Source organism: Oculina patagonica, chromosome 9, assembly GCF_052425735.1.
Source record: "Oculina patagonica isolate OP01 chromosome 9, crgOcupat, whole genome shotgun sequence".
NCBI classification, from domain to species: domain Eukaryota; kingdom Metazoa; phylum Cnidaria; class Anthozoa; order Scleractinia; family Oculinidae; genus Oculina; species Oculina patagonica.
In genome coordinates, this window is record NC_135766.1 from 1918679 (window position 1) to 1932317 (window position 13639).

Below are 13639 nucleotides of genomic sequence, written 5' to 3' on the forward strand. Positions count from 1 at the left end.
CTCAATGAGGGACCATTCATTTTTAATGAGCAAAGGAGTGGTGTGGGGACTGGGGGTTTACTGGTGAGATATTTTGGAGACTCCCTAAGGATTTTTTTTAACCTACCCCTTCCCTTGTGGTCTGCATCTTTAATAAGTAGACAGGTCTTAACTTATCTTATTCTCTTCCATGCCAATTCCTTTTTCCAAGGAGCGTTTATCTTTTTCGTAATGTTCATTATTCTCATTACATGTTATCATCATCAGCTTTATTATAATATTAATATTAAATTATGGCTTGTTGTTGGTCAGAAATCAGGCCTACTAGTCTAGCAATTGAAAGGCTCGGTGCAAATATTGCAGAAGTGATTTCAGCTAAAAATAAACATTGCCAAAACAACTCCAAAATTTGCGTGCAGGTTTGTTTACATTAAAGTGAAGCATTGTAATGAATTTATTTTTGCTGGCTTTTGCTCTGTTTCCGAGCAATAACATAAACATATGCAAAAAACTAGGTTTTTCCAGTCTGCACCTTAAGTAGCTTTTTTGTTTAAATGCAACAAAGAAACCTTTAAAAACATCAAGCGAACTTGAAAAACCGAGCCTTGTTCATACCGGTATGTCATTTCTTAAAAATGAAGCAAAAACCAGGAAAAATAAATACAGTACAATATTTCAGATACGTAAATAAAGAGAAATGTGAAATCTGTAATGAGTATTTGTTTTGTCAAATGTTCATTTTTAGGCAAAATCACTTCCGCCACGGGTTTTTTCACTGAGCCCTTCAATTATTGGATGAGGCAGAGTATGATATCTTGGTTCAAATGAAGTCAAGGACATTATACCCATAATTCTTTGGGTAAAACCAAAACGACTAAGTAAACCACCCAAATGACCATAAAACAAAACTGCTAAAACAACCGAAATGGCTAAAACAAGGGAAACCAGACAAAGTCACAAAAACATAAAGAAAGAGCTTGAGAGCTTATCAGAAACACTGGCTATAATGTAAAGGGTGATTCTGTATAACTGGAGTGCTATTCAACCTTGTTTTCATAAGGTGCTTTTTATTTCATTTTTTAGTACATGGTATGTCTGTGAAACTTTGAAGTTCGATATCCCACAATCACGTTTCTTAATATCCCGTATCCCTATAATTTTTCTCTGAAATATCCTGTATTCCTATAATTTTTCCCCCAAATATCCCGTATCCCTAAAACTCCTAATGGGGCCTCACAGAAGGGATTGGAAATTCCTGGGTGTGTGTATACATGTGTGTTTTTTTTTAGGGGGGGGGGGGGGTCAAAGGCCAAAAACTTTTAGGAAATGTACAAAGCTTTATAGCTGTTATTGTAGTTGAGCCTGCGATAATATATTCTTTTGTTGAGAAGGTATGCGAACGAGGCGCAAGGGTTAAAACAATGCAGAATGACCCTTTCGCCTCGTTTATGTGTCAAACCACTGGGAACTGCAATAAGAGCTATAATTGAAATTTCCAGAAGGGTTGGGTGGGGATCTTAGGAAAAATCTCATCTATGGGGAGGTATGGATAATTTATGGAACTACTCATTGTATTTAACTCATTAATTATTCAATTATTATTGGTTCAATTATCATGTTCGTTGATATTCAAATCATGATGATGCCAATTCAGAACGATCTTTTAGATAGATCTATACAAATAGATAAATTTATACATTTTTTAAACTATTCTCAAAGTACCGTAAAAACTCGTGTATAAGCCGCACTCTTAGATAAGCCGCACCCCCAAATTTCACATTCATGTCCAATATACCCGAACTGTGTCGGGTCGACAACGGTGGTGACGACCCGACACGGATCGGCGGGTCGCCAATATCATGACGATCCGTACGGATCGTCACGACCTTTCAACCGGAAGTCATTTTGCGAGTGAGCTGAACGGAAGTGAATTCTTGTCACCGGAAGTGATTTTGTCATCAGACTTGGCCCTGATAAATCTCGGCGGATCGCGACGATCCGACACGGATCGCCGGGTCGTCAAACTGGTGACGATCCGTGTCGGATCGTGACGATCCGGGGACAAGTTGACCCGTCACAGGTCGCGAGACATAAAAAAACCCGTAAGACGGTGAAGCGATAGCAAGACATGGCCCCGTAAAATAACAAAGCGAATTTACTTCATGTATATACCTCGTTCTAAAAGAATGTGGTCATCATAATAGCATGTAAGTTGGTAATGTAAACGCGCGATTGCAAACTAAAGAACACCATAACAAAATGAACTGCAAGCGAATACTGTATTACTATATGTATACTTCGTTCTATTAAAAAGATTGTGGTCGCAAACACACGTGTAAGTCACAATAAGCGAATATACTATATGTATACCTCGTTCTACAAAAAGAATTTGGGTGATATGAATAATTAACAGGCACTAAACAACATCGCGAATGCTAATAGTATATAGGTGGCTAAAAACAATCTTTAATCACACGATTGCAAAAAATGGGGCACTATAAAACAAACAATCGTGAAACAAGCTAATAATCTGTATGTATACGTCGTTCTAAAAGAATGTGGCCGCAAACATTCGTGGAATATATGTGTATACATCGTTTCAGAAGACTGTGGCTATGTACTCGTTCCAAACGAACGAGGTGTCGATTCCTCAAGTGCTTTTATATTACTGGTCTGACTGGTGTTTGCAGTGTGTCACCAAACAAACATTCGTTTGGAAAGGAAGCTAGCCTGCGAACGCAGGTATCTTTTCTCCCCGTCGATCCCGGGACGTCGATGAAGAGAAACGACAGCCGGAAAAATACGTCTGTGTTCGCAGGCTAAAAGGAACCGCGATTGCAAACCAACGGGATATCGAAGAACGTCGTGTATGTTTTTTGTCTCATCCCGCCAAGAACTGGGTTCCAGCTTACTCATTGTACATTACAGTGTCTGTTTCTATAGTAACGACTATAGTAACGTGTGTTTTAACACGCCTGCGTGATCGTGCGTGATTCGGTCTACACACATTCTCGTTCCCAGAGCCTCCGTTTCTTTCGGTCACGTGGTCGGCGAAACGAAGGGCTCTGGTAACACTGACTACCGGATGTCGTAAAATCCACGACATCCGGTAGCGCATGCCCTCTGCATAAATGTTCGTCTGCGCCTGCTCAGTAAAAGAAAGGGGAAGGCTGGGGCTGACTGAGACGAGAAGAAAGCGAATTTTGAAAGCTGGTTTTGGCAATTCAAGTCGTTGATATTTTAACTTACACAATTCGATTCGTTTGGAACTCATTGAATTGCATGGCTGATAGATGTGTTGATCGATGTTGTTGTGTCGTCTCTACACACGCAATATTATCTGACGGCAGATAGAAAAGTTAGAATCCAGAGGAATTGGAGTTATAGTGTACATGGAGTCGTGGATATCATCAGCTGATAACATTCCGATGGTTGATGATACTGTGAAATTTATTTATGGCCATGCGGAGGTATTGTAGAAAATTCAGAACCAAAAAAGCCGCTGATCGACGAGGTATCATTCTATTGAGCAGCGGTAAGAAATATCACATTGAATTTCAAAGTCTTCATGTATTCATGAACTCCATTTAGTGTGTATATCTTGTATAAGCTAAGTTGATGGTGCAAATGTTTGCAATATTTTTAATGCAATAAAAAGTACAACCGACAACGAAGGTCTGCTTCGTGAATACGTTATTCCAACAAACTCCCAGTGTTATTCGGTCTTTTTCCGGTAACATTTTCAAACTTTCCGCTGCATCTTCAATTGTTTCGATGACCGGAAGTATAACCAAAATTGCGTAGAAGCGTTTCGTTTTTTTACCTAATTACGCATGCAGTTTTTATCAGCCAATCAAAAAAATCATATTTTTTACCGTTACCAGGGCCACTACGTCATGTCATTTAAAAAAAATACGCGTGGCCCTGGGGAAGAGGATGGTCTACACATGACACGAAAATGGCCAGCTTGTTCGATAGTAGTTTATACATGTCAAGGTTGTTTTTCGTATTCAAACAGGTTGGAGGAATTTTTTTGAAAGTGTTGCATTTGTCATCAGTGGTCAAGAGTTTCGTCTACAGCGAGAATGACACAGAGTCGGATTCGTCAACTTCCAAAGCTGTCAAGTCCTTTGCAGCCGAGTCAGAAAGTGTTATTTACCTAGAGCCTAGCGTTCTGAGATCCGACAAAGATCTTTTTCGTGAGTTTCACGATTATACGGTGCTGCTGGGGCAACCAATGGCAACGGTCATCGTCTCAAACGAGGAAAAATGTCGTCAATGTTCGAAGAATTTGTTGGTGGACAATAAAACGCATCCTATTGTAATTTACTCAGCACATCGTGGAACTTACCTCGGCTCCAGAATTACGAAGTATTGTAGAAATTGTAAACTGTACGAACATTACGGCTACTACACTAGTGGTTCCAATAAACATTACTCAGAAGATGCTCTTCAGTTGGACTACTTGCTTTCCACAGAGGACACTGCATTCGAGATGACCTTTTTGCAATATTATGCTAATTTATTGTTCCTCGGTGCGCTACCCTTCAGTACTTATGCGGCTTCGTACAACCGAAGATTTGGTTATTATCAAACGTCAAATGCAGATGGTCGGCCAAAAGTCAAAAGAATGAAGAAGTAAGTATATTAAATGCAATGAGGTTGTAATGTTGACCTTTAGTCCTATTACACATACACTTAAATACAAAATGTGAAACTTAGTTTATTTACATGTACCATGTACCACTGTTATGTACTAAAGGATGTGATATTGCAAAGACAATACAGGTTTAAAGTATCATTGCTGGAGTTAATACATTTTTAAATTTAATTTTTAAATTCAATAACACAGAATTAAATTATTTTATTAATGGATTAAGAATTATCAGTAATCTAAATTTGACTCATCGTTATTTTTTTTTTCTTACAGCGCAAGACATTCAGAGGACTACACCCAAAGACGTGATTGTCACGTCCAAAGCCCGAGAAAGAAACAAAAATTCAATGAACAATAAGTTGCCAGGGGTTAAATTAAGTCGACAGAGCAGAACGCAACTTTATACAGAAATACACTACAGGTTCCAGTTTCAAAATTGAGCGTACCGATAAAAGTCAATATACATTTCATTGCTTTTCAGATTGTCAAAATTTTCATTGTGTACATCGGTTTTTGATTGCTTTATTATCTTCTTGATGAAGCCACTTTTTAATATGATGTTCGGTTTCTTCCGGTTTTCTGACAATTCAAAGACGTGATTGCCACGTCCAAAGCCCGAGAAAGAAAACAAAATTCAATGAACAATATTTAAGTTTTTAATTGCCAGGGATTATATATAACTCCACAGAGCAGAACCCAACTTTATAATAATTAATTAAGAAATACGTTACAGGTTACAGTTTCAAAATTGAGCGTACCGATAAAAGTCAATATGTATTTCATTGCTTTAAGGATTGCAAAATTTTCATTGTGTACATAAGCTTTTAATTGCTTTATTATATTATTGATGAAGTCACTTTTTAATATGATGTTCGGTTTCTTCCAGTTTTCTTGAAATGTGAAACAAATTTGATAAAATTTACCAGTGAAAGTCAATAAAAGATACATCACAAACGGATTACATTGTATTATTTTTTTATAATTCTCTCGCGAAATGACATCCCGATGACGGATCGACTCGGTCGATCCGCCGACATTTCAAACCCCCCTCACGTCATGGTGAACTTTTTCTAAGTCTCTCGCGAAATGACATCCGGTTGACGGGTCGACACGACCCGACTCGGATCGACCGGATCGTGTCGATCCGCCGACATTTCAATCCCCCTTTCAACACGTTATGGTGAACTTTTTCTAAGTTTCTCGCGAAATGATATCCGGTTGACGGGTCGACACGACCCGACTCGGATCGACCGGATCGTGTCGATCCGCCTACATTTCTACCCCCCTTTCATTAGATTATGGTGAACTTTTTTTAAGTCTCTCGCGAAATGACATCCCGTTGACGGGTCGACACGACCCGACTCGGATCGACCGGATCGTGTCGATCCGCCGACATTTCAATCCCCCCTCACGTCATGGTGAACCTTTTCTAAGTCTCTCGCGAAATGACATCCGGTTGACGGGTCGACACGACCCGACTCGGATCGACCGGATCGTGTCGATCCGCCGACATTTCAATCCCCCTTTCAACACGTTATGGTGAACTTTTTCTAAGTTTCTCGCGAAATGATATCCGGTTGACGGGTCGACACGACCCGACTCGGATCGACCGGATCGTGTCGATCCGCCTACATTTCTACCCCCCTTTCATTAGATTATGGTGAACTTTTTTTAAGTCTCTCGCGAAATGACATCCCGTTGACGGGTCGACACGACCCGACTCGGATCGACCGAATCGTGTCGATCCGCCGACATTTCAACCCCCATTTCAACACGTTATGGTGAACTTTTTCTAAGTCTCTCGCGAAATGACATCCGGTTGACGGGTCGACACGACCCGACTCGGATCGACCGGATCGTGTCGATCCGCCGACATTTCAACCCCCCTTTCAACACGTTATGGTGAACTTTTTCTAAGTCTCTCGCGAAATGACATCCGGTTGACGGGTCGACACGACCCGACTCGGATCGACCGGATCGTGTCGATCCGCCGACATTTCAATCCCCCTTTCAACACGTTATGGTGAACTTTTTCTAAGTTTCTCGCGAAATGATATCCGGTTGACGGGTCGACACGACCCGACTCGGATCGACCGGATCGTGTCGATCCGCCTACATTTCTACCCCCCTTTCATTAGATTATGGTGAACTTTTTTTTAAGTCTCTCGCGAAATGACATCCCGTTGACGGGTCGACACGACCCGACTCGGATCGACCGAATCGTGTCGATCCGCCGACATTTCAACCCCCATTTCAACACGTTATGGTGAACTTTTTCTAAGTCTCTCGCGAAATGACATCCGGTTGACGGGTCGACACGACCCGACTCGGATCGACCGGATCGTGTCGATCCGCCGACATTTCAACCCCCCTTTCAACACGTTATGGTGAACTTTTTCTAAGTCTCTCGCGAAATGACATCCGGTTGACGGGTCGACACGACCCGACTCGGATCGACCGGATCGTGTCGATCCGCCGACATTTCAATCCCCCTTTCAACACGTTATGGTGAACTTTTTCTAAGTCTCTCGCGAAATGACATCCCGTTGACGGGTCGACACGACCCGACTCGGATCGAACGGATCGTGTCGATCCGCCGACATTTCTACCCCCCTTTCATTAGATTATGGTGAACTTTTTCTAAGTTTCTCGCGAAATGATATCCGGTTGACGGGTCGACACGACCCGACTCGGATCGACCGGATCGTGTCGATCCGCCTACATTTCTACCCCCCTTTCATTAGATTATGGTGAACTTTTTTTTAAGTCTCTCGCGAAATGACATCCCGTTGACGGGTCGACACGACCCGACTCGGATCGACCGGATCGTGTCGATCCACCGACATTTCAACCCCCCTTTCAACACGTTATGGTGAACTTTTTCTAAGTCTCTCGCGAAATGACATCCGGTTGACGGGTCGACACGACCCGACTCGGATCGACCGGATCGTATCGATCCGCCGACATTTCAACCCCCCTTTCAACACGTTATGGTGAACTTTTTCTAAGTCTCTCGCGAAATGACATCCGGTTGACGGGTCGACCGGATCGTGTCGATCCGCCGACATTTCTACCCCCCTTTCATCACGTTATGGTGAACTTTTTCTAAGTCTCTCGCGAAATGACATCCCGTTGACGGATCGACTCGACCCGTGTCGAATCGACTTTCAGTTGGCGACCCGACACAGTTCGGGTGTATTGGACAACCCTCAAATTTCAAGCATGATTTTGTGAAAAAAAAAATAAAACCTGTTGGAAAAATGCCTAGTTGATTGTGAACAAATGCTGAATTATGAGAAAATTTCAACAATCAATAAAGCTAAATTTGATTCGAATCCTGCACATCGATCGGAAAGGCTCAAGGAATTCCTTGAGCCTTTCCGATCGATGTGCAGGATGTACTATAAACACATAAACGGAAAACACTTCAGTCTTACCCAAAATTTTAGAACTTTATAGAATAAACATCATTTCTGCCAACTTTAACATTTTTGATCTTTTTCTGCCATTCGTTGACAGGTATTTCTTCGTTCATCAAATTTTGCACTTGATTTTGCGCTGTGTTCGTGAAAGCGTTCGTAGCTTAGTAACCAGGCACTAGTATCCAGGCCCATCGCCAAAAGACACGTGGAACGCCTGGGGGTTTAAACTTATTCACGGACGAAAAGCGTGGTTTTCGTCGCTGTTTTGAGAGGAAAAACTTTTTCAAAATGATCAGTCTCTTTGTTATTTTTGTTTTTGAGGATAGTAAAGAGCTGCTTTGTCGCTTATATGGAGCAATGTTTCAGTTTTATGCGCAAAAATGCGCAGAAGATGCAGAGGATGCAATGTGAGCGATTTATGCAGATTTATGTGGACCCGCACGGCCGCACCACCGCATCCTGTCAGATGCCCTGTTAAATTGCAGGCAATGGTCTCGTAGATAAGCCGCACCCACGATTTTGAGCCCAAAATTTCGGCAAAAAAGTGCGGCTTATACACGAGTTTTTACGGTAATGATAAAAAATAAGCTATAATCACTGTTTCAACAGTATGTAATGTTAACAGGGAGCTGCAGTTGCCTAATAGTAGCGTACTTTACTATACTCTGGACTGAGTGGCCCTGGCTGGGGTCACTCCATTGCGCACTTAAGCAGGAACCTTATCTTGGTCTTGTATAGTTCCCATCTTCACTCAGGTGATTAGTAGCTAGAATGGCAGCAAATTTAATGTTGGGGGCTACCCTGCAGTGGGCTAGCATCCCATCCTGGGAGGGGTAGACTGAAATACTTGTAGTTGCTTCATGCCAAAAAAAATAGAGAAAGACTTATCCATTTATCCGTGTACCATTGATGTGTATTTCTTTCAGATCAAGATGTAAATACAGGTTCCCCCTCCTCTTTGACGGACACAGGAGTAAAAAGGAATACAGGAGAGGTTTCAGTAGGTGAGTGTGTACTTAATGTTGTAATTCTGTGCTGGCTGTTCACGAAAGCCTTTATCTGTTACTATATAAGGTCTTCCCCATTCCCATTTCGTTTTACCTTGCAGCATCCACTTGAATTCAATGTGCAGACATCTATTTACATTTATAATCATTATTTTTTCTTTGTGGTTTTGTAAATTATGTCATACATGTAGGTAATAATATCAGTTACTATACATGTCCATTAATTCTCATCAGATTCAGATGAAAGCACATCCTCTCAAACCTCTAAAGAATGCACAGAAGAAGACTCCACAACAGGTGTGTTGAAATATTATATGAGCAACAGTGCTGTTGAAGTACAGATGCACCCAACAAGGGTGGGGTGGGGGTTTACTGGTGAGATAATATGGATATTCCCTGCTATATATAATATAATGCCCCTCTATATGAGCATTTTAACCTTTTGGTCTTAAATTTAATAGCATAACCCCCCTCAAGATAAAGCTAATGCGTTAACTGTAGTTCTACGAGGAATAATTTATAAATATACCTGCTATCATATGAAGTGGGGTAATATGGGGTCCAGGGCCCGGTTGCATAAAACGCCCGTAACACTTACGGGTATACGTAGGTGTACTCGTAACTTAAGTGAGTTGCATTAAATCACTTAAGTGGTTCACTTACGAGGTACACGTAAGTGACTGCACTTACGATTTTCGTAAGTGTGCACTTAATTATAAGTGTGTTTATGCAACAGAAATTGCGGGTGTTGCATAAAACTTTTTTTACGTGAAAAATAGCACGTAAGTTTACGGGACATACATAGGTCCCGTATCTTCAATGAAGTTGACGAGAACTTTTTCTGAGAAGTGAAAGGGAAGGTTTTTGTCTTTATTTAATACTTAAAATGCGCTTTGTTATCCACTGCTTAAGTTTTAAACATGTCATCGACAAAATAAAAAACAACATAGATTTCCGACAGATGTCGAAGTAAAATCACGTTTGAGTATCATTTCCTCTCATTTGTTGTCTCATTTAATGTCTAATGTAGAAATTCAAGCCTTTATACACACCTCAAATGAACAAAAAAATTCAATCACAAAAAAAATTAAAAATGACTTTGAGAAAGTCTACACAAAGTTAAGTGTGCCCGTAAGTGATCCCGTAAGTTACCCTGTAAGGCAGACACTTGCGAGTGCGCTAAGTATGCTCCATGCAACACCATACCAGATTCGTAAGTGTCCTACTTAAGTGTGCACTTAAGTGGACGTTTTATGCAACCGGGCCCAGGTCCTGGGCCTCCACTGGAAATATTTAAAATCTCTTTATTCTTTAATACCACTTTAAAGACCACAGACATGTATGTGCACGAAACTTCCCTTGTTGCATTAACTCAACTGATAAAGGGGGGGGGGTAATTTGAGGCTGCTCCCTCTGTTGATGTAGTGTAATATTGACAAAACCACAGTGACAAATCAGTGAGCAGAAAAGTGCTGGATCTTAGATAAGCAGACCATATAAACTAAATATAATTATCAGCTATTGTATTCTCTTTGTTTTTGTATCATTTCTGTTTTAAAACTTCTTGTTACAGTGTCAGTGACAATTATTTTGCTGTTTTTACGTCATAAATAATACATGGATGGATGTTCTACTGAATTGACCACTCCCTGAATGGGGCTTCAATTAAATATCCCCTTAAAATCACCCTAGCTGCAAACCCCCACCCCACCCCACCTTTGGGGTTTTGTTTATTAACATGTGCAATTTTGTAACCTTACAGTCAGTGACGATGCATTGTTCATTCTCATCAGATTCAGATGACAGTACAGCTTCACAAACCTCCACAGAAAACACAGAACAAGTGTCTGCAACAGGTATGCACTCAAACGTGCTGACTCTGTAATAGAGTCTACATTGATGTATAAGAAGGAGTAACAGAGCAGTTTATTAAATTAAATACGTACATTTGCTCACAATAAATAATTACAAGACAAACTATCTTCGTCTCTATTTGCAGTGGAATAGAGGGAAATATTCTAATGAAATTTCAACTTCAGTATAATCATTGCCGTAGTGGAACAATAATAGAATACTTTATCAATTTTCTGATAGTTGTACAGAACTACCAAAACGCAAGTGCTCGAAAGTGAAAGTTTGCTGTTTAAAATTTGTCCAACGAATAGCCAACTAGAATGGGAGAATAAGTATTTATTTAATCAAAAATGATGTACACTTCTATCAATTTTAATCGTGTGGTTAATCAACACTGTATAGGTTTGGTTGTATTTAAGTTAGATACTCGTGTTCTGGATTAAGAAGGACAATTCAGCGAGATGTTGTACGGCACAGCTGGTTGTTTTCACGAGTCACTTTTTCGCGTCAGCTGAGCCGCGTCCATTGCATCTCTGCCATCTCGTACAAAAATCACTCGTCTGTATCTTTAATTTAAATTTTTGTCAATTATTTTAGGCAGCGATTCTGTGGACAAGGATAAGAATGAATGGAATTCACTTCACTCCGCGGCAAGGGACGGTGATGTTACCGGAATTGAATCCTTGCTATCTCGTGGGTTTCCCATTGACTGCAAGGATGATCGGGATAGAACGCCACTGATGTTAGCTGCTGTTTGTGACAAGCTACAGGCTGTGGAGTATCTGCTGGGAAAGGGCGCTAATCCATCATTAGAAGACAACAATGGATGGAATTTGTTGCATTGGGCCTCAGGGGGTGACAACCCTGTTATTATTGAGTTAATGCTTAGTCACGTGCCTAGCATTGACTCAATAAATAACAAGGGTGTCACAGCACTGATGAACGCTGCTGGTCTTGGCAAGCTACAGGCTGTGGAGTATCTGCTTAAAAAGGGCGCTAATCCATCATTAGAAGACAACTATGGATGGAATTTGTTGCATCACGCCTCACAGGGTGGCAACCCTGTTATTATTGAGTTAATGCTTAGTCACGTGCCTAGCATTGACTCAATAACTAACGAGGGTTCCACAGCACTGATGTTAGCTGCTTATTATGACAAGCTACAGGCTGTGGAGTATCTGCTAGAAAAGGGCGCTAATCCATCCTTAGAAAGTAACAATGGATGGAATTTGTTGCATCACGCCTCACAGGGTGGCAACCCTGTTATTATTAAGTTAATGCTTAGTCACGTGCCTAGCATTGACTCAATAAATAACAAGGGTGTCACGGCGCTGATGAACGCTGCTGGTCATGGCAAGCTACAGGCTGTGGAGTATCTGCTTGCAAAGGGCGCTGATGCATCATTAGAAGACAACGATGGATGGAATTTGTTGCATTTTGCCTCATTGGGTGGTAACACTGCTGTTATAGAGAAGATCCTCTCTTACGGAGTTGACATTGAATCCAGAGCCAAGGATGGTTCAACGCCACTAATGATTGCACAAGAGGAAGGTAAAGCCGAGGCAGTGACGTATCTTCTTAGCAAGGGTGCCAAGCCTTCTTAGTTAAGTGAGAAAAGTAATAGTTCTTCTTGAGGCATGCTCAGTGAATCAGTGTTGGTGGGCATGTGTGAATAGTTAAGATTGACTTGAAGTTGATGACGTGAATTAACTGTCGTTTTACGCTTATTTTGTTTGATTTTACAGACGGCGAGCTAACACAATGTCAAACTACAAATTGCTAGTTAATTTACCTTAGGCTTATCAACTGCAATTTTAAACTTAATGATAATATATGGTTATCACTACTTTGCTGTGGAGTCCCTAGTTTAATTGTCACGCAACGGATCTCGTGAGCGTTGTGTGACGATTTTAATAACGGCTACGAATTAGATGAGATCATTTGGCTGATTCGGACATGCAAATTTAAGTGATAGAAACTAAGGGCCGATCATTTTTGGTTTACACTCGAATTAAGTATTTACTGGACCAAACGAAAGCGAAATTATTTTATTATTATGAATGTGTGCGAACCAAATTTTCAGGGTTAAGGCATGTTGTAGTAAGTGTGGCTATCGCATAAAGTGTAGTTTACAGGACGGCTAATAAGTCGTGAAATTAACGCTGTGATAAAATGACCACAGCATTTCAAGGTTTTTAAAACACTAAATGACTCGGTCAAGTAGTATATTTTAAAGCATTTTGACCGTCTTTCGATTAGACATTTTGTTTAATTTAATTAGCTTGGCCCTTAATGCTAAGAATCCACAAAACAATGTTATGATTTACTCCGCTAGCAACAAACACGGAAGCTATTACAGTGTTTGTATTGAAATCTAATGTGAAATATTTCGTCATTTATTTTCAAGTCCTGCATCTTTCCCAAAATTCAACTTAGTTTACCAAATGGTTTGGGTTACAATGGAAAGCATTAAGTCAAAGTTAAAAAAATATCGTATCATTATAATTATATTGTAAATGTCTTTTTTTACACAGTTAAGTTTGAAGGTCAGGCAATTTGAAGGAGCAGTATTAAGAAATATATTATTATGGGTAGTTTTTGTTTGAGTGAGACTACAAAAGTTGTTAAGACTGTAGTGTCAAACAACTTAAAGGAGCAATGTCAAGATATACAATAGGTCGTTTTTTTAAGTGTACAAAATCACTTCCAGATCGAAAGAA

The 13639-nt window shown here is 40.5% G+C and overlaps 2 protein-coding genes across 2 annotated transcripts in view; both read left to right on the forward strand.

Annotated features, from left to right (window-relative positions):
- The window catches only part of LOC144665183 (uncharacterized), a 320693-nt gene that overhangs the window by 90956 nt on the left and 216098 nt on the right, over nt 1–13639 (forward strand). The window contains exon 10 of the mRNA XM_078526356.1: nt 11517–12470. Coding sequence (XP_078382482.1) covers nt 11517–12470 — 954 coding nt within the window. The remainder of the gene's footprint in view (nt 1–11516; nt 12471–13639) is intronic.
- Nucleotides 1–13639, forward strand: part of LOC144665399 (uncharacterized) — a 38291-nt gene that overhangs the window by 112 nt on the left and 24540 nt on the right. The window contains exons 2-4 of the mRNA XM_078526656.1: nt 8985–9062; nt 9300–9362; nt 10859–10921. The gene's annotated coding sequence lies outside the window, so the exon portion shown is untranslated. The remainder of the gene's footprint in view (nt 1–8984; nt 9063–9299; nt 9363–10858; nt 10922–13639) is intronic.